Below are 18,896 nucleotides of genomic sequence, written 5' to 3'. Positions count from 1 at the left end.
ATACATCATCTGGAAGAGCTTCGTTATCTGAGTACATCGATATTTTTTACGAACCCACATATTTTCATCTTGATGTTCAAATCAGGATTTAAAGCAAAAAAATAACTTCACTGTTTGGCACCAAACTAACAAACTGACAGCTCGCTCCCATACAAAGTGACACCGAGGGGCGCTAATAAGGTGATTATTGCAAATGTAATCGTACTTATTTAAAATAGTTCCAGTGTACCAAAATTGATGAAATCAGTGCCAACATTTCAAAGGGGCGTAATTGCTTTTGTAAACAATGGCTTTAGCCGTCGATTTCTCCCAAATAAAAGCACACTCATGAAAATTAATTACATCAACAGGAAGAGAAATGTTTCCTCTACCAGCTAGCATTGTTAATTTGGAAGAGTGAGCATTTATTTGCGAGAAATCAACGGCTAAAGCCATTGTTTACAAATGCAATTACGCCCCTTTGAAATGTTGGCACTGAAATGTTGGGTCAGGGTTCCATTTTTAATGCAGATTACGAATATGCATTTACCTCAATACCCTTAAAGAAACCAATTATTATCTTGCGTATCATTTGAAAAGAGCCAAGAGCCAAAATATTAGCAAACCAGACAATGGATTGTAATCAATCTGCATTTTTATTCGGTATCTCAGCACACAACAACCAAATGGTTGACCGTTAGCGTGTGGACCTTGGCGAGGACCAATGAATGATTCGAAAAATTTCTTTTATCAGCCGATTTTAAAATTGAGTAATTTATAATGATTTTTACCGGATACCGGTTATGCGGAACATTCTTACACGATTTGTAGCTAGCAAGCCGTGCTATAGAATGGTATCAAAACCCGATTTGATTACATTTTGACAGATCAGAGCAAATCAAAGTTACTCTGAATAACCATAGAGGTAACTCTAAGACTAGTAGGTCCCGAAGAAACGTGCTCAACTTTTTGGCTCGGCTCTGGTACTATCTTCGGTCCCAAGCTAATCGATGCACCCCTCGAAACATAGGAAAATCCAATAACCCCTCATTTTATCTGTCAAACTTTGATAGCGAATCAAAACAAACATTGTGTAGTACTAGAATTTTGACTCGAATGGGTTACGTTAATCGATTTGCTTGGGACCAATAGACTAGTCAAGTAGTGAGCCAATTTAAAATCGTTAGTTTCGTATTGATTGTTGCTAATACTTTATCTTTTGATCAAATCTGTTTAAGGACAAGCCTTGGTGTTTGTCCTGATCATTGGATTTTTTTTTACAGCACCAGTTGGATTTTTTTTGACAATCATTTCGAGTGACTCCGCACCACGTGCACGATAACCAGCGTAAACAAATTAATGAGTAAAATTTAGTTTCGTATTGATTGTTGGAATAACTCTCAGCTAAAGAAACAGTCGCATTAAAGCCGTCGTCCCCCTTCCACGGCTTCAAATTCAATTCACTTTTGACGTAATTAAGGTGACTTGACTCAATTTTGAGTTGGTCTAATCTACCGTGCAAATACCTACTTACTTTTTTCACTGGGATCTACTTTGAGTTAACTATCTTGATGGCAACACTGGACTTTTATGGAGCGCAGCAGATGGCAATGCATTTCTGAAATGCAGTTGGTATCATGCAGAATGAGCCACCCTGAACAAACAAAACAAAAATAGACAGGTAATGAAAATTAATTTAAACCATTTTGCTTCCAGATATTTTCCTCTCCATCTACGAAAGAGTGCTAAACATGTAGTGAATACAACTGTGAATCAAGGAAAAGTCAGTTTAGTTTTTGTTAACTTGTTATTTTAATCGCCTGCATAATAATATGATCACACATCATAATCTATCGCGACCTCTGAAGCAGGGGACGTAAAATAAATTTGAAAACGCAACAACCAGAAGGAAAATCGAACCAAACGGGAGATAAGGAGGTGAGTAATCAATAGCGTTAATCTTTTCTGATTCAATTATCGCACATGTAATTAAATTAAATTGAGCATATAAACTGAAGGATTGTGTATTCTTCTATTTTTTTTTTAGATCGTCGCAATTGTCGTGCTGATCCGTCGACAGTGCTAACGACGAAACCCGAGTGATCGCTTTTGTTTTTGACCGAAAAAGGAAGATTTAATTTAGTGGAGGGATTCTGCGTAGTGATTGGATCGAAAAGGGTAAGTGTGCTGAATTTGGTTCATTTCGTTTTGCTGAATAAATATTTGAATTTTATTTTAGCAAATTGCATAACTTGTCCTAATTTGGCTGCTTAAATGCGAAGGTTGGTGGAAATGTCTCGTTTGCAAGTGGTGCTGGCACTGCTGCTCAACATGGGGTCAGGAACGCCGCAGGCAGAAGCTTACAACGATTTACCGGTGAGCAACATTCCTATCTACGAGGATGGGATTTACTTCGAGAATCTGAAACCGGTAAAAATACAGATCAGCACCTGGACGCTACAGTCGGAGTATGACCTGAAAGAGTTTGTCGACGATATTTCGTTGGCCAACACCAGTGTGAACAAGTTGATTAAGGCTTGCAACGAAATGATGACCAAGTTTCCGGGAAGTTGCGAAAGTATTGGCAACATTGTAGAGTTGACCCGGGACTTGAACGACTTCCAGAGCCTGTTGAATAGTCTGTGTGAGGAAAAAAGCCGCAGCAAGAGAGGCATTTTGAAGTCCTGGTTCGGGCTGATGGACGACGAGGATAAAGAGCAAATTGATGACAATTTTAAGAAAGTCAACCAACAGATGGAAACGCAATCGACGAAAGTGGACCATTTCTTCGACAGTACGAACAAGGCGATGGCGGTGCTGAGTGGCAATATGTTCCAATTGGATCCGAAGAAACCGGGGACGATCGATTACAGCCGCGAAGGTCAGCTACTCATGATGGATATTCTGTTGAATAAAATCGTTAGAAAGAAAGAGCTGTTCATGAAATTTCTTCAATCGTCGAGTTCGGTTTCGCTGAGTGACGATATCGTAAACCCTACCCGTTTGCTGAAGGAACTCGAAAAGCTACAGAAAATCCTTCCGGAAGATTTTACATTCCCGGTTCAACTCACATTGCGGGATGTAATCAAGATTTATCCTCTTTCGAAGGTTGTTGCTTATGTGGACGATTGCAAAATGAAGGTAAGCATCCTTCTGCCGCTATGCAACAAAATTGACTATATAACTGTCAAAGGAACAAGCGTACCGATGATGCAGGACGGCATCCTGAAGATGTTTCCCCTGGAGAATGACGTGCTGGTGTACAATAACGAGCACCACCTTGGAATGATCATGGAGTACGATGAGTACCAAAGCTGCAACCACTTGAATAGCTTTGCCTTGTGCAACACCCATCACTTGATCAAAAATCTTACCGCGGCAGAGGATTGCATCGTGACATCGTTTTTCAAACGTACTGGTGCAGATTCGGACTGCCGGGTCAGTCGTCTTCAGCTGCGTCACCAAATCTGGATCCAACTGGCCGATCCCAATCGCTGGATCTACGCCGTCCCGAATCGTACAATGATAGATGTCAACTTTGGCATTGGAAACAAAAAGTCCATCGAGCTCAGTGGCGTCGGAATGCTCAAACTAACCCGAATGTGCCATGTCCGTTCGCAGGATATCGTCCTCCAATACATCCCCCAGTTGCGAGGTTCGATGGAAAGTAACTCGCTCGGCTTTCAAGTCCCGGCCGTAGTGACACGTGATCAACCGCGAGTCATTTCCGCCAGCGACAACAACAAGGTAATCCTGGCCGGTCAAAACACGGAAAACGTCCTCCAGGACCGAACCCACCTCGCCGGAATTTACTACGAACCGTCGGCGTTTTCCCCGTGGGCCATCGTTGGCATCGTCTGTGGAGTGTTCATCGTGACTGCGTTAGCCGTCCAGGTCTACTTCAAAATAATAAATGAGAAACGCCACCAGGCTTTGGTGCTTGCACGGATGCAACAGCAGGAACAGGGCGACCCGAACGGAGCCTATCTTAACGAGAGTTTGACAAGCAACGGATCGGCGAACAATTCCCAGCAGGCGTTTATCCCCGTACACGGGGGACGGCAACCAACGGCGCCACCGTTCGGATCGAATAACTAGTCGGGAGGAGTTTTTGCCAAACAGAGTGGAATGGAGTGCCTTTGAATTTGTTTGAAGTTATTTTTTTTTCGTGTCTGATAGGCTGTGCTGCATTATTTCTAAGAATTCGAGTAACAGTTGTGGGAGTTTTTTCGCTGTCGATCAACGGAAAGGATTGATGGATAAGTTAAGATGGAGGTAAACGATGGTTGAAGACAAATTACACATAAGACTTAAGAAACAAGTGGCTTACAATCAACATTAATGCATTATATGGGAGGCTTTGCCGATTATTCGCACAACCTTTGAACTTGTAATAGAAAACGAATAAATTTATTGTAAAAACTAAATTGAAAAAGTTTAATCTACAGTACCACAGTGAGTACCACAACTAATCCCACATTGCAGGCCATATTAACCTTACCTTACGAGTCATGCAAGGTCTGGGTTTCCTTAACTGTACACAGAAGTTGTCGCCATTACACGCGGGTCATATTAAACTTAGGGGCTATTCATAAACTACTTAGACCATTTCTGAGACATTTTAGACTTTTAGACTCCCCTTCCCCCGCGTAGACAGTCGTTCATACAAAGTTGGCTTCGGCAATACCTTAACCTATTATCGTCAGGGGGTAAACAAGGTCCTTGAGAGCTCAACTTTGGCATGTGGATTCATTGTGTTTCTGAGCAACTATTGGCCAAATTTGAGTGCTCTACGACTTTGTTTACCCCCTGACGATAAAAGGTTAAGGTATTGCCGAAGCCAACTTTTCCCCTATAATTATGGACAGAAGCTTCAGTGAGTTCATGAGCATGAGCATGATTGACCGCCCACGGTTGCTGCTCTGCTAGGGTTGATGCATATATTATGTCACGCTCTAAGGGGGGAGCGGGGGGGGGGGTGGTCTAAGATTTTTTGACAAGCAATGCATTAGGTATAGGAAAAACGTCACGATAGGGGGGAGGGGTAATATTTTGCTCGATTTAGCGTGACATAATTAATGCATGGGCCCTTATTGCTAGATCAGCTGCAATTACACAGAGAACCAACAGATGATGTTTGGGACTAACATTCATCCTCAATGTGGCACGGTAGCCAATTTGCAGTAGCTCGTTCCGCTCGGCTAGCAAACGGGTATTCATTGTGAAACCTGAAAGCAGTTCCCTTGTTCTTGACCTCCGCAACTCCAACTCCTAACTTCGTGCACAATTTGGAACTCAGGTTCAACCGAGGATTGCACACCCTATTAAAAGCACTTTTATTTGGAAACCGTAAGTCTCGCCGTAAGTTTGAGGAGAAAAAACATACAGGAAAAATTAAAACGTCTATTTTCAACAGTAGCCTACTGCGATCCTTCTGGAAGTTTCGTGTGTTGCAGTTTAATTTTTTACAGAACTTAGAACTTTCGAGTAGTTTGATGCAATTTTGAAACTCAGCATTGAGGGCGTTCGCAATGCTGAGTTTCAAAATTTGTTTTAAACGACTCGACAATTCTATAATTTGAAACTGTCAAAAATAAAACTGAAACACGATCAGCGCAACGCATAATCATCAAGTTCCATAAACTTTACTGCACGGTAAGAAAAAAGTACCCAAAATTAAGTTTTAAATAATAATTAAAAGTTCAGGAAACTTTCTTGAAGTGCAGATTTTTCTTTAAAGTTCAGCTAACTTTGTAAAAGCTCACCAAACATCAGTGAAATTCGTAGAGTTGCATCGAACTGCTTCGGTAACTCTTCTTCTACGTACCTGAAAAAGTTATAAGACAACGACACTTCATACACCTCGCAGCTCGTAATTGACTGTAAGGGCTGAATGAGGCTATTCATACTGTCGCTAATGTGATTAGTAACACTTATGCTTCGTTTGACTCTAATGTGCCTTTAACTGTTTTCACTAGAACACTGTCCTGATTTTGAATGTTTCTTTGGTATTATTATTATATTTTGTTTTATGCATTAAGACCAACATATGTCAGATGAATCATGAGCTAAATTTAGTGAAATTATTTGAAGTTCTGAGATCATGGAAAAGTTCAGAAAACTTCGTAGAAGTGGGAACTTTATACAAGTTTAGGTATCTTCGTAGAAGTTTATTGTTTAGGGGACCTCTTTATTATTCAGGGACCGTTTTTATAACTTCAGAGCTTTGATGAAACCTCATGGACTTGAAATAGTTCAGAGAATTCCGCACAAATTCAGGAAATTTAATGCGTCGAACTTTGCGGAAAATCAACGAGAAACGTAGACGTGAAGCAAGTTTTGATGAAGTTTTGTGGAGTGCGAAATAATTCGAGGAACTGCGTATAACTTCATAGAAGTAAAGGGCATTTTGAAAAAGTTCAGGGAATTTCGTAAAGATTGAAGACTTCAGGGATCTTCGTTTCAGTTTAGGAAACTTCTAGCAGTTTGTCAGAGATCCTAAAAATCTCAATGAACTTCCTGAAGATGAAGATTTTGGACCGTCGTTTAATTTCAAGGTACTTTGAAATTTGAGTAAATTTTCTAAAACTTAAGCAAATTTTGTAGATGTTCAGGAAACGTTGCATAAGTAACAGGATTTTCTTTCAGATATGCTCCCTAGACAGACAGGAAGTTTTAAAAGATAAGCATTTGCTGATGTTCTTCTGATCTGAATTAGCGAGTTGCTAAAAAAAAAGGATGACTTAAGAATGTGCTTAAATTTTTGAATATCATAATTTTTCAAATGGATAGATCAACTTTCAACATGGTATTTTCCAAATTTAAACCATACACTCTGGCAATATGTTGGAAACATGGTGATTTGATTGGTTGATCTGTTGCAGGTTGTAGCAATGGCTGTACCACTTTCTGGTTTGTTGTAGCGAGATAGTGGCGCTTGGTGGTCACTTTGTGGAATTGGTGCCGATACTCAGGCACTTTCTTCTGACACTGTTGGTATACAAAGGCAAGGTCGCCCATTATCTAACCGAAAAGGTTATTTCTTCTTAACGATTACGGACATCGACGCGAAAACGATGCCATCAAAACCCGCAGAGCAATGGTCAGCAGAAGCCACCTAGATCGTACCGTGCCAACCAGAAAGCGATTTGAAGGAACGGAACAGAAAGTCGGTAGACTTGGTGATATTAATAATTGGAATGGTAAATATATCACTGCACTGGTCTACACGCTCATCTGAGTTAAAGCCAACGATGGCAGCTCATGTCACTATTTTGCTGCATCTATTTAGCATAGACCGCGCCATCACCCAGTGGGTCACCGCTTCTGTTATAAAATTTATCTGTGATTCGCTGTTCATCGTTCGAAAGGACAACATCGAGAAATAGAACAAGGCTTGTGAATTTTTTTATCGCGTCGAATTTTTCCACATATAATCAGATTTTGATAATCCAAAAGTGTAAATAGTGTTGTACATATGCCTAGTGTTAATTTTTTATTGATATAATTAGTAAGTAAGTACTCCATTCATATTATTGTTTAGGGTTAAGACGATTGCCAGTAGATAAGGGAATTTGGAGACTTGGATTGATCGGGGTAGGGACGTCCGTGCGGCGTATGCCTAGGAGCTGAAAATGGAAGTTGAGGACGAAGACGGACGGAATGGTGATGATCCCTTGGAGAAGGGATTCACCATTGTACCAGAGAAAAGGAAACTGAGGTCAAACAATTTTAATAAATATGACATAGAAAATGGCGGCGACAACAAGAGGAACAAGACAATGCAAGGTAGGAACACTAACACGCTCACAGCTCAAAATCAAAATGGCGATTCACAAAATGAGAACAGGACAGACAAATCGATTCACACAAACACACTACATCAAACAACAAGTACATTGACTAACATAAACACACAGCAACGAACAGCAGGTACATCAGGTACAAATAATGGTAAACTAACACTACGACAAAATAAGGACCGAACTGATGAGGAGTATAAAGATGGCTGGGTGAAAAATACGGTGTTTACCACCTTTTTTATCGAAAGAGAAACAGATGAGCAAACCCCAACTCGTAAATATGAAAACAGTAAAGATCCGATGGAGGTTGCTAAGGCTCTGAACCATTTGGTGGATTATTTTAACTTTTGGTTAAAATTTGACAGATGAAAAGTTATCGATTAACCCTGCTATCCGAGCATGGTTATTTCTGACAGACAAGAAGTTAAATTTTGACAACCGTGGCTCGAAAACCGGTCGATCGACAGCACGGGGATTTTCGAACATAGAAAATAACTTTCGAAATGTCACTTTTAACCACGAGTTAAATTTAACTCGGCAAATGGTTCACAGCCTAAGATGCTCATGAACATAAAGGTGGACAATTACAAAGAGATGAAAGCAGTGGGTAGAGGTCGTTTTCAATTAACATTTCATAAACCTAGGGACGCAGAACAGTTGATTAATTCTAAGCTATTGACAGAAGAGTTTAAGTTTAAGGTTTATGTACCGGCCAGATTTAAGCAAACGATAGGAGTGGTCAGGGATGTTGCAAAATCATTGACGGAGGATGATATATTGAAAAACATGTACAGTGGAAATATTAAAATAGAAGAGGTTGAACGAATTATGAAAAAGACATCCGAAATGAATTTAGTTCTAACATATTCGATAAAGATATACGCGAAGGGACAACATCTGCCAAAATCAGTGGAAAGTTATGGAGTGAATGCTCACTGCGAAGCATATGTGTTTCCTCTGAGAATTTGCTACAAATGTTGGAGGTACGGACACAGTAAGAAGTTTTGTAAGGCAAACTCAGTAAAATGTTGCAAATGTGGACTTGAACATGACGAAGAGGAATGTGAGACAGAAGTATTGAAATGTATAAACTGTGGAGGAGCCCATAAGGCATCAGATAAAAATTGTCCGGAAAGAGACAGGCAAGATAAAATAAGAATTGAAATGGCAGAAAACAAAACCTCATTCTTTGAGGCGGAACAAAAATATCCGAGGAAGAAAAAGTCAGTACAAAGTAGACTGAATTCGAATAAAGACTATCCTTCGTTGCCGAATAGAAATACTGAAAATGATATTACAGACTGGAATTACAAAAATAAGGATGCTACTTCCGAAGGTGGATCTTCGAGTAATGTCAGGACTGGAACATTGAGTAATAACTTGACGAAAGGCTCGGAAGGAAATTGGAAATGGTCAAGGGGAGGATTTTTGAGAGATAAATCTGTTGGAACTATTTATTGGCGCAACAAGAGAATCGTCCAAGATCTCGCAAGCAGGACTTACCCGTTCAACGGTCGACTAGTGAAAGAGCGAGTGCTTGACTTCGCTGCACAATCGAGGCCCGAATCTATCGGGAAACCGATCGAGGCCCGAGCAGACGTGATGCCAGATAGTTGGCGTTATCTGTTGGTAGCCCTGTGGCTGATGGTGTTTAGCAATAGGGATAAACCGAGGGGTTATTCAATATCAAGGTTTCTCATTCCCCACATCTCTCCTCTTCTCACAGGATTAAAAAATAAAATAAAATTGAAAGGGTAAAATTATATTGAAGCATAAAACACAAAACAAGACGAAGGCGTAGATTTTCCAAAATATTTATTGAATAATTCAGGTGTGATCATTTAACTTTCGCTTTTAATCACTTCGGTATTGCATGTTATCTACCGTGTGAACAAAATCTTGCAAATACCTTGGGGCTCTCCTATCCCTGGAAGTTCGTTGAAGCGATTGATCTTCTTGCGGTGATGTAGCTTCAGATCTTGGTTGGGCACGCCATTCAAACACCTTTTTCGTCTGGGAAACGTGGCGCTTCAGAGTATGTCCATCATCGTCGCTGAGTACCAGGTTACCGTTTCTCTCTTCCATTACCGTATACCACTGTGGGCCGAATCTTGAAACACCTTTCGGTCGTGATTGTTGTTCAACTATCACCGTATCTCCGAGTTTCAACTGGCATTTCCTAGCACCGCGTCGGATGTCCTCACGTTCTTTGGACTTAAGTTTCATATCTCGATCCCTCTGGTTAAGAACGTCGTTGTCGTGATTCGGGAGACCACGATCGAAGAGTGGCAATCCCCGCTTGATCCTTCTACCTTGCATAATTTCCTCAGGTGGAACCTTCGTTACAGTGTGGGAAGCTGCGTTGTGCGCCCGAATAGCAGCTTGCAGTTCTTCATTGTAATTCGATCCGGTAGAGGCCGCTATGGCCATTGATTTGTTAATTATCTTCATGTAATTTTCCACCAAACCGTTTTGTTGTGGAAAAAATGGCGTTGAGAAAATAGTTTTAATTCCTCTTTCATGACAGTATTGTTTATAATCTTCCCCATTAAACGGAGGTCCGTTATCGCTTTTTACGCTTTCCGGAAAACCTTCCCTATCGAAGATTTCGTCTAGCACTCGCTTCGTTAGCTCGAAGCTGGTTGATTTTATAGGACGGGCAATGATGTATCGAGAACGATAATCGACGATAACGAGGATGTGAATTCCTCCGAACTTAGCATAAGGCCCGTTGAAATCCACAGCGATGGTCTCCCAGGCAGTCTTCGGAACTACCGTACGCTCCATTGGAGTGGGTTTTCCTGGTCTACCATTGACTGCGCAATGTTGGCAGGCCTTGACCCAGTTTTCAGCGTCCCCCGGCATGCCAGGCCACCAGACGCGCTCCCGTAAGATGGTCTTCAGCTTTGCAGACAATGGATGACCTTCGTGAGCTACTCTCAGTGTTTTCTCTCGCAGCGACTTGGGGATTACTGCCCGCCCTCCTTTCAAAATGATTCCATTTATAAGGCACAGTTCATCTTTCACAGAGCAAAATCTGTTAAGCTGAGCTGGCCATTCTCCAGACTCTATGGCATGGAATACTTCGGTTAGTGCTGGATCTTGCTTTGTAGCCTCACGAATTTCTTCTTCTGTCACGAAATCCACGCTGTTTGCTTCAAAACCAGCAATTTCCCATGGGCTTGAATCCTCATTGAACGGCTCATCAATTCCACCGTAGAGGCGGGATGATGGATCAGCGATATTTTCCCTCCCACGGATAAACTCTACTTTGTAGTTGTACGGGCTTAGCCTTAGCGCCCACCCGTCTGCCCTGGTCAACGCTCGTTTGGAATCTTCTCTGAGTCTGTTGAGGATAAAGCTCACGCCTCTAGCGTCCGTCCGCAGTATAAAGTGTCTCCCAAGAAGAAAGAAAGAAAAGTGCTCCACCGCCCACACGGCACCGAGCGCTTCTCTTTGGTTCTGAGCATACTTTTTCTCTGTGGGAGTTAGGGCTTTTGAGGCGAAACTAATGATTCTGCGTGATCCGTCTCTTCCTTCTTGGGTTAACACAGCTCCCAACGCAATTGGAGAAGCGTCAGTGTAAAGAACGGTTGTATCATCCTCCGAAAAATAACCCAATGCAACAGTGCAGCTCGCTATCTTGTTTTTAGTCAGCTCAAATGCCTCGGTTTGATCTGGGCCCCATTGCCACGTGTGAGCTGTTGCCACTTTCCACAATGGACTCGTAAGATCAGAAAAAATTCTTTATAAATGGACTGACAAAAGACGCCAATCCCAGGAAACTACGTAGTTCTGATGTGGTGGATGGTTCCCGGAAGTTGCGGATGTTGACCACTTTTGCTTCGTCCACATGGAAGCCATTCTTGTCCAACTCGTGGCCCAAGAACTTTATCCGTTCTCGATCGAACTGACACTTGGCTGTATTCAATGTGAGATTGTTCGCTCTAAGCGCTTTAAGTACGCGAACCACTGTTTTTCTAAGGATTTCCAAACTGTTAGCGAATATCAAGATGTCATCGATATACACAATGACGTTGTCGATTCCCTCCAGTATCCGAGTCATCTCTCTTTGGAAAATTTCTGGAGCGCAGTTGACTCCAAACATCAGCCTCGTGAAACGATACATCCCATTCTCCGCAAGAAAAGTGGTTGGTTCTCTTGACTCTTGACTCAGCTCCAAGTGATAGTAGGCACTTGTGAGGTCCAGTTTGGAAAAGTACTTGGCTCCATGCAGTTTGCTTTTTATTTCATTCAGCAGCGGCAGTCGAAAATATTCCCTTTTAATGGCCTTATTTGGTGCCCGCATGTTAACAACTAATCGGAAGTCATCCCGTCCTTTCGGGACGGCCGACATACCGCTAATCCATTCAGGGGCTGTATTGACTTTTTCTATTATCCCCTGAGCCTCCATATGTTCAAGTCTTAGCCTAGCTGCTTCCCTATACGCAGCGGGTACATTGAAGTAAGCATTGCGTACTGGTGGGACAGACCTGTCGATACTGAATTTTACTTTTATTCCGGGAATTTTCGGGAAAATATGATTTCTGTCATCATGCTCCGAACTGTTGATTGTTTGTCCAACTTGCAGCAACTTTAAATCACTAGCAGTTTCGCGACCTAGCAATGATCTACGCCCTTTTGGAATCACCAAAAATTTTGCATTCACGGTGGATTTGTGGAGTCCTTTTACTTCAATATTCGCCCAGAAAATCTTTGCAACGATCATTGGTTGATCGGCAGCATATGCTCTCAGATCGGGGAAATCAGAACAATCGACAAACTCTAGGTTTACAGAGCCTCCGTGTAACTGAGATTCTAAACTCTCCCAATCTTTACCCCCGATTACATTTGCGTCCGCACCTGAGTCTATGAGGAATGATATTGGCTCCGACAAACCCACGCAACAGTTAACTAAAACATCAGTTAGTGATAGCGAGTTGATCAACTAGAAATGAGATGCGGACAAATGTTAAAAAAACAAGAGTCAACATCGTAAAAAAATGTAGGTTTAAAATAACGTCATGGCGTCCGTTGCCTTTATTCAATGAAAAGTTAAAAAGCAAGAGTTCCAAGGAATCATACCTGTTCGCTGTTGACGTGCTCGTCAGCATCCTCAGAACAACCAACATTGTTCACCTGCTTCTTGCGACAAGTGACGGAAAAATGACCGCGCTGGTTACACGTGTTGCAATTCTTGTAGAGAGCTGGGCACTGCCTTCCGTTATGCTTTGCACGGTTGCACCTGAAACAGCGACTACGTCGTCCATCTTGCGAACTCCAACGATTTGAACGCTTACTTTGAGGACCACGACCCCGGTCATGTGTGTTCCATCCGCTCGATGAAGACCTTTTGTGGATTGACCGCCTGTTACTTGATTCACCAGTGACTTCCATTATTCCTTCCTCCGGCTTGGAGGGGCCGATACCGAAAGCCTCAGCACGAGTTGCTGCCTGCACGGGAAAAAAAGAGTTCCCATATTCGTGAACCACAGCCGTGAACCATAGTTCACGGTGTATATTTGAGAAAATTTTGTTCTGGATAGCTGGCCGTGATTTTTAGTTCACGGTCCGTTCCCGTTTTCGGGAACGGATTTTTTTCCAAGTGAATTACGAGTTGGGTGTCGTGATTGTAGGTTCTTGCTGCATTTGCAACATCTCGATTGTTCATTCCTTGAAGTATTTGAGAGCGAATGAACCTACCCTCGTCATTGCCATAGCCACAAATACTGGCCTTCTCAACAATTCTCGCGTAGAACGCCACTACCGATTCGTTAGGTTCTTGCTTGACACGGGTGAACTCCTCGTGTTCAGCTGTAGTATCTACCAACGATCTCAGATAGGAACCAACGTTCTGAATGAGCGCTGAGTAGCATCGAGGATCATTGAAACTGGGACAGAGTTTGGCAGCAGTGATAAGGCCCTGCAGCTGATCACCCATTAATAGGTACAGCAGCTTAGCCCGGCTACTGCCACTGATGTTGTTCAAATCCACAGCGATTTCAAAATTTGACTTGAACCGACACCATTCGGCCCACATTTTACTTGTAGCTATTCCTTGGGGAAAAGGACGGATGTCCCAGCGTATTCCTCCGAGGTTATCTGTCTTCCTCCCAGACAAGTCACGCACTTCCGTATCGTTTGAGCACTGAGCTTGAATGTCTCTTGGTCCTAGCCATGGCTGAACTGCTGATGCCACCGACTGTTGCTCCGGTCGTTGGTCAGGCATTCCGTACACTGTCTTTTCCATGCGCTCCAGCCTGTCAAGCAAGTTTTGATCGGAGTACTCCGCCTCAGACTGCTTATTACTCCGACCAGCAAAACCTCCATTTTGCCTCGACGTCGTTTTCGAACTGCCAGGTTGTGATTCTTCTAGCTCTTCTCCATCTAACTCGAGAGATTCTTCTTCCGATGTTCCTTCTTCAACACTACAATTATCGTCGGGATCAACGACCGCCCGTACATATTTACCACCGGGCATACTGAACGCTGCAAAATGCCAAAGAGAAACAAAAATGTGTTAGCAAAGTACTTGCTACTGATTCAAACTTTGTTTTTATAATTTGACGCCAGCTTCCCACAGATTGTAGGAAATTTTCGTTGAGACCACTTTCCAACAAATGTGGCTTAAATTCGTTCAAAATCATTGTGAATATTTTGTGCTCATATGTTATTTTATTACCAACGATTAGAGTGCATCACATTAAATGCAAAAAATCGAGCAACATTTTTCAACTATTTCGTTAATATTGATAATACATTTATCTAGAAAAGTAAAGCTTTAAAAATGTTTGCCCTTCTTGCCAGTAAACTTGTCCACAAATTTGGACTGTTTTCCATTATTAAGCTGTACTACTAGTTTGTTTCTTTTTAATGGTCGTACCGAACCAATCTTCTGCTTCCAATGGTCGTACCGAACCATTCTTCCTTCAATGTTCGTACCGAACCATTCTTCTTCATCGAATGGTCGTACCGAGCCATTCTTCTTTCAATGGTCGTACCGAACCATTCTTCTTTCAATGGTCGTACCGAACAACAAAACAAATTCCTGCAGCCGGAAAAAAATGAAGAAATTCCTCATATTTTCAATCCTAATCCATATGCAACCACTGAAATAGAAAGATTAGCACACCAAATTAAACAAGAATTGATCGCACAGTTCAATTTGACAGGTATAGTTGAAAAGATTCAGGCAATTCAAAGCACAATTTTGAAAAATACCGACAAAACAGAGACAATAGAACAGGATTTGTTATTAATCAACATAAGTAATCAGTTAGATTCAATCATAAATCCGGAAATATTAGATAAAGCGCAACAGGAAACCATGTCAAACTCAAATTCAAACAATGGATCAGAAGAATTATAAAAAGATAACTATAATACAGAATAACGTTACAAGCATACGACCTATGGACACACGAGAAATGATAAAGAATTTTCTTAATAAAGAAACTGTTGACATAGCTATATTAAGTGAAATATGGCTTAAACCAGGAGAGAACTTTAATTTTCCAGGATTCAAATTTTTAAAGGAAGTCAGGCCGACTGGTTATGGCGGAGTTGGCTTCCTAATTAAAAATGATATTGCAATACATGAATTTAAATTACCTTCAATAAATCCAATAGAAGCAATAGCAATAGAAACTTTGAATACCATTCCAAAAATGCTCATAATATCAACGTACATACCCCCTTTGCCCATAAATAATAATGATATTAAAAATCCACTTAACAAACTTTTAGACATAATAGAAAAACATAATAAACCAACCATATTAGCAGGAGACTTTAATGCACATAATAAATTATGGAACCCAAATCACCCTAATTGTCCTAGAGGTGAATTAATAGACCATTTACTTGAAAACAGAGACTTAGTTCTACTTAATAACGGCTCCAGTACATTGATTAAACCACCAAATACACTCCCCTCAGCAATAGATCTAACTTTTGCATCACCTTCAATAGCTTGCAAATCAGAATGGACAGTATTAGATCAAGATTTTTTCAGTAATCACAAAATCATCAAAATAGAAATAGAAAACTCAGCTCCCAATAATCAAACCAATGTAGAATTCTTTAACAAAAATCAAGCAGTAGAGAAAATAAATCAAATACAGCCGCAAATGATTCACAAACCTGAAGATATTTCCCCAATAATAGCAGAACAAATTAATTCTTCAAAATATAATTTAAAAATAGGAAAGGTTAAACGAATACCTAAACCTTGGTGGACTAAAGAAATTGAGGAAATACTAGAATCAAAAAACAAAAAATTAAAGGAATTTAATAAAAATCAAACAATCCAAAATTTAAAAGATTTTAAAATAGAAAGAGCAATATTAAAGAGAAAAATAAGAAGCGAAAAGAGAAAAAGCTGGATGGAACTAATTAACTCTATAAATCCAGATATGTCTCAGAAAGAGTTGTGGAATACAGTCAAGCTGATAGGAGGAGGACGTCCATCTAAAAATAATTTAATATTACTAAACGACAGACAATTGGCAACACAATTTATGCATGTTAACTTCCCTACAATATCATCCGAAATCAACTATATTCCAATTACAACACAGCAGCAGATAAGAATAGATTTCAGAGATATAAGAAGGATCGTTTATTCAAAAAAAGATCATTCAACCCCAGGACCAGATCTTCTCTCATTTTATATACTAAAACGTATCAATCTAAATTTACAAATACGAATCTCTGAGCTCTTGAATGAAGTTCTTAATTCAGGTAATATACCAGAAGAATGGAGAGCAATCAATATAGTCGCTCTACTGAAGACAGGTAAAGATCCGAATGAATGTAATTCGTACAGACCATTAGCTATGATGAATGTGTTATTAAAACTCATTAACTGTACAGTCAAAAAGGAATTGAACGAGTACATAACAGACAATAACATTCTTCCAATTAATTCTTTTGGATTTCGAAAAAATATATCAGCAATCAATTGCGTCAATTACTTGGTTTCTATAGTACAACAGTCAAAAAGAGAAGGCCTGGTTATGGTTGCGACATTTCTAGATTTGTCAAAAGCTTTTGATAATGTCAATGTAGATAAACTCTTAGAAACGCTTCGAAAAGAAAGTATCCCTAATTATATAATAAACTGGATATACCATTACCTTAGAAACAGAAAAACTATCTTAAAATTAAATGATGGTACTGAAATTACACACATAACTAATAGTGGACTACCTCAAGGGTGTCCATTATCCCCTATTTTATTTAACCTATACACCAAAACTGTACATAAAATAATTCAGGAAGACGGAACATTGATACAATTTGTAGATGATTTCACGGCAGTAATTATAGGTTTCAGTGCAGCAGTAGTATCTAATAAAATGAACATATTTTTATCCAAATTAACAATAGAATTCAGGAAACTAGGTTTTGAATTAAATCCACACAAATCAGCCACAATGCTTTTCACAAATAAATTTAACCCAAACATAAATGTAAGAATCAATAATACATCAGTACCTATAATAGAAAGTCATAAATTTTTGGGAATCCATTTAGATCACAAATTGTTATTCAATAGACATATAGAACAGACTGCTATCAAAGCAAAAAAGAAAATAAATATTCTTAAAATGATCTCCAAGAAACGTAGTGGAGCTCATCCGGAAGAGATGTTAAGGATAACTAAAGCAATAGTTAGACCACACTTAGATTACGGAATTACATTAGTAGCCGCAGCTGCTAAAACCAATTTTGCAAAGCTAGAAACAGTTTATCTCTTAGCACTAAGGACTTCCATGAGACTATTAAAATCAACTCCAAATCATGTAGTTTTATATGAATCAGGTGAACTACCATTAAAGCTAAGAGCAGAAATCTTAGCTCTGAAAGAATTAACGAAAACATTATACTTTAAAAATAGTCCATTAGTAAAAAATCTTTCAGAATTAATGCAACTTAACTATCTACCTAGACATACATCTTTCATAGAAAAGATCGCTTAAATTAATAATTTCCACTTCTATCAACTAGCTGACAATATAGAAATAATAAGTGAACTTACATTAGGAAATAAACTCAAGGTTAATGATGCAATAGATAACCTAAAAAAAATCATTTTTTTCAACATCAACCCAAAGACAAATAATTACAGATCTAATCCAGACAAAATACAAAAACACTTATCAGCTGTATACAGATGGCTCATTATTAAATTCCATTCCAGGTATTGGTTTATATGATTCTCAAGAAAAAATATCCTTTAGCCAAAGATTAAAAACAGGTTTTACAATTATGAATACTGACACAGATTCGAAGTGTGCTTGCACATTAATTAACAACCCCAATCAAAACGAAAATTATTTGATCAAACAGCTAATAAATATAGTTGAGAAATCATCAATAGAAACAGTCTATATTCAGTGGATTCCTGGCCACATAGATTTAGTCGGTAATGACAGAGCGGATCATGCGGCCAAGCTTGGAACAACTCGAAACACTATAGAACAGTTTAATTTTACCTTACAAGATTTGATTAATATTCTTAAGGGGGTATTCCCAATCTTTTGCCTTTTTTCGGCCTGTTTTTCAATTAATTTTTTTTCAAGGAAAATGAATAGTAATGCGCCTAACTCTTTGGGATTCTTGTTTATTGAACATTAAAGTTTACAAATAAATTTTTTTCGACATAAAAAAAGACATTATTGACGTCACAAAATGGTGGCAAACAGACCCCTGTTCGCCGCAAACGCCTGGACGGGCGAAGACTTTTCTCTGGAACGGCTTCATCTGAAACAGATTTCGTGATGAAATTATAATCTGCATAAGATTCTCTGGAGCTTCTCCCGTTGGCAGCAAAAAATCTTGCAAATTAACAAAATGGCGGCCATATGAAAAAACAGGCGATTTTTAGCCCGCTTTTTTGCAGCTTTAAGGTGCTTCAAACAATGTTAAATGTTAATATTTTTGGCTGAAAGTGGGAGAAGCTCCAAAGAATTTAATAAGGAACAAAATGCGCAAAGATTCAAGTCAATATCTCTTATAGTTTCTGAGAAAAATCTTCGCCCGATAAAAAAAATGTGGTTTCGAGAAAAACGCGTTTAAAGTTTTGACTTTAGTTAAAACCATTTGGGGGTT

General features: G+C 39.8%; 2 protein-coding genes across 4 annotated transcripts in view; one reads left to right on the top strand and one right to left on the bottom strand.

The window, feature by feature from the left end:
- The window catches only part of Rpb10 (DNA-directed RNA polymerases I, II, and III subunit Rpb10), a 195,449-nt gene that overhangs the window by 2,853 nt on the left and 173,700 nt on the right, over window positions 1-18,896 (bottom strand). The window lies entirely within an intron of this gene.
- LOC135703593 (uncharacterized) lies at window positions 1,626-4,368 on the top strand. Of its 3 annotated transcripts, none has more exons than XM_065224856.1 (3): window positions 1,626-1,917; window positions 2,027-2,157; window positions 2,219-4,368. In XM_065224856.1, exon 3 carries the CDS (start codon window positions 2,254-2,256, stop codon window positions 4,075-4,077), a length of 1,824 nt encoding a protein of 607 aa, XP_065080928.1. In that variant the 5' UTR covers window positions 1,626-1,917; window positions 2,027-2,157; window positions 2,219-2,253; the 3' UTR covers window positions 4,078-4,368. The 3 variants fall into 3 exon arrangements, with proteins under 3 accessions (XP_065080928.1, XP_065080937.1, XP_065080946.1); XM_065224865.1 differs by having other exon boundaries at window positions 1,626-1,921; XM_065224874.1 differs by lacking the exon at window positions 1,626-1,917 and having other exon boundaries at window positions 2,023-2,157.

This window comes from Ochlerotatus camptorhynchus, unplaced genomic scaffold (genome assembly GCF_037179485.1).
Source record: "Ochlerotatus camptorhynchus isolate MF236.1 unplaced genomic scaffold, CSIRO-AGI_Acam_v1.1 ptg000021l, whole genome shotgun sequence".
Classification (NCBI taxonomy): Eukaryota; Metazoa; Arthropoda; class Insecta; order Diptera; family Culicidae; genus Ochlerotatus; species Ochlerotatus camptorhynchus.
This window is presented reverse-complemented; position numbering and strand designations above follow the sequence as displayed.

Bases quoted from the DNA above. Each gene is read 5' to 3' on its own strand.
- LOC135703593 (XM_065224856.1), top strand. From the start codon at position 2,254: ATGCGAAGGTTGGTGGAAATGTCTCGTTTGCAAGTGGTGCTGGCACTG.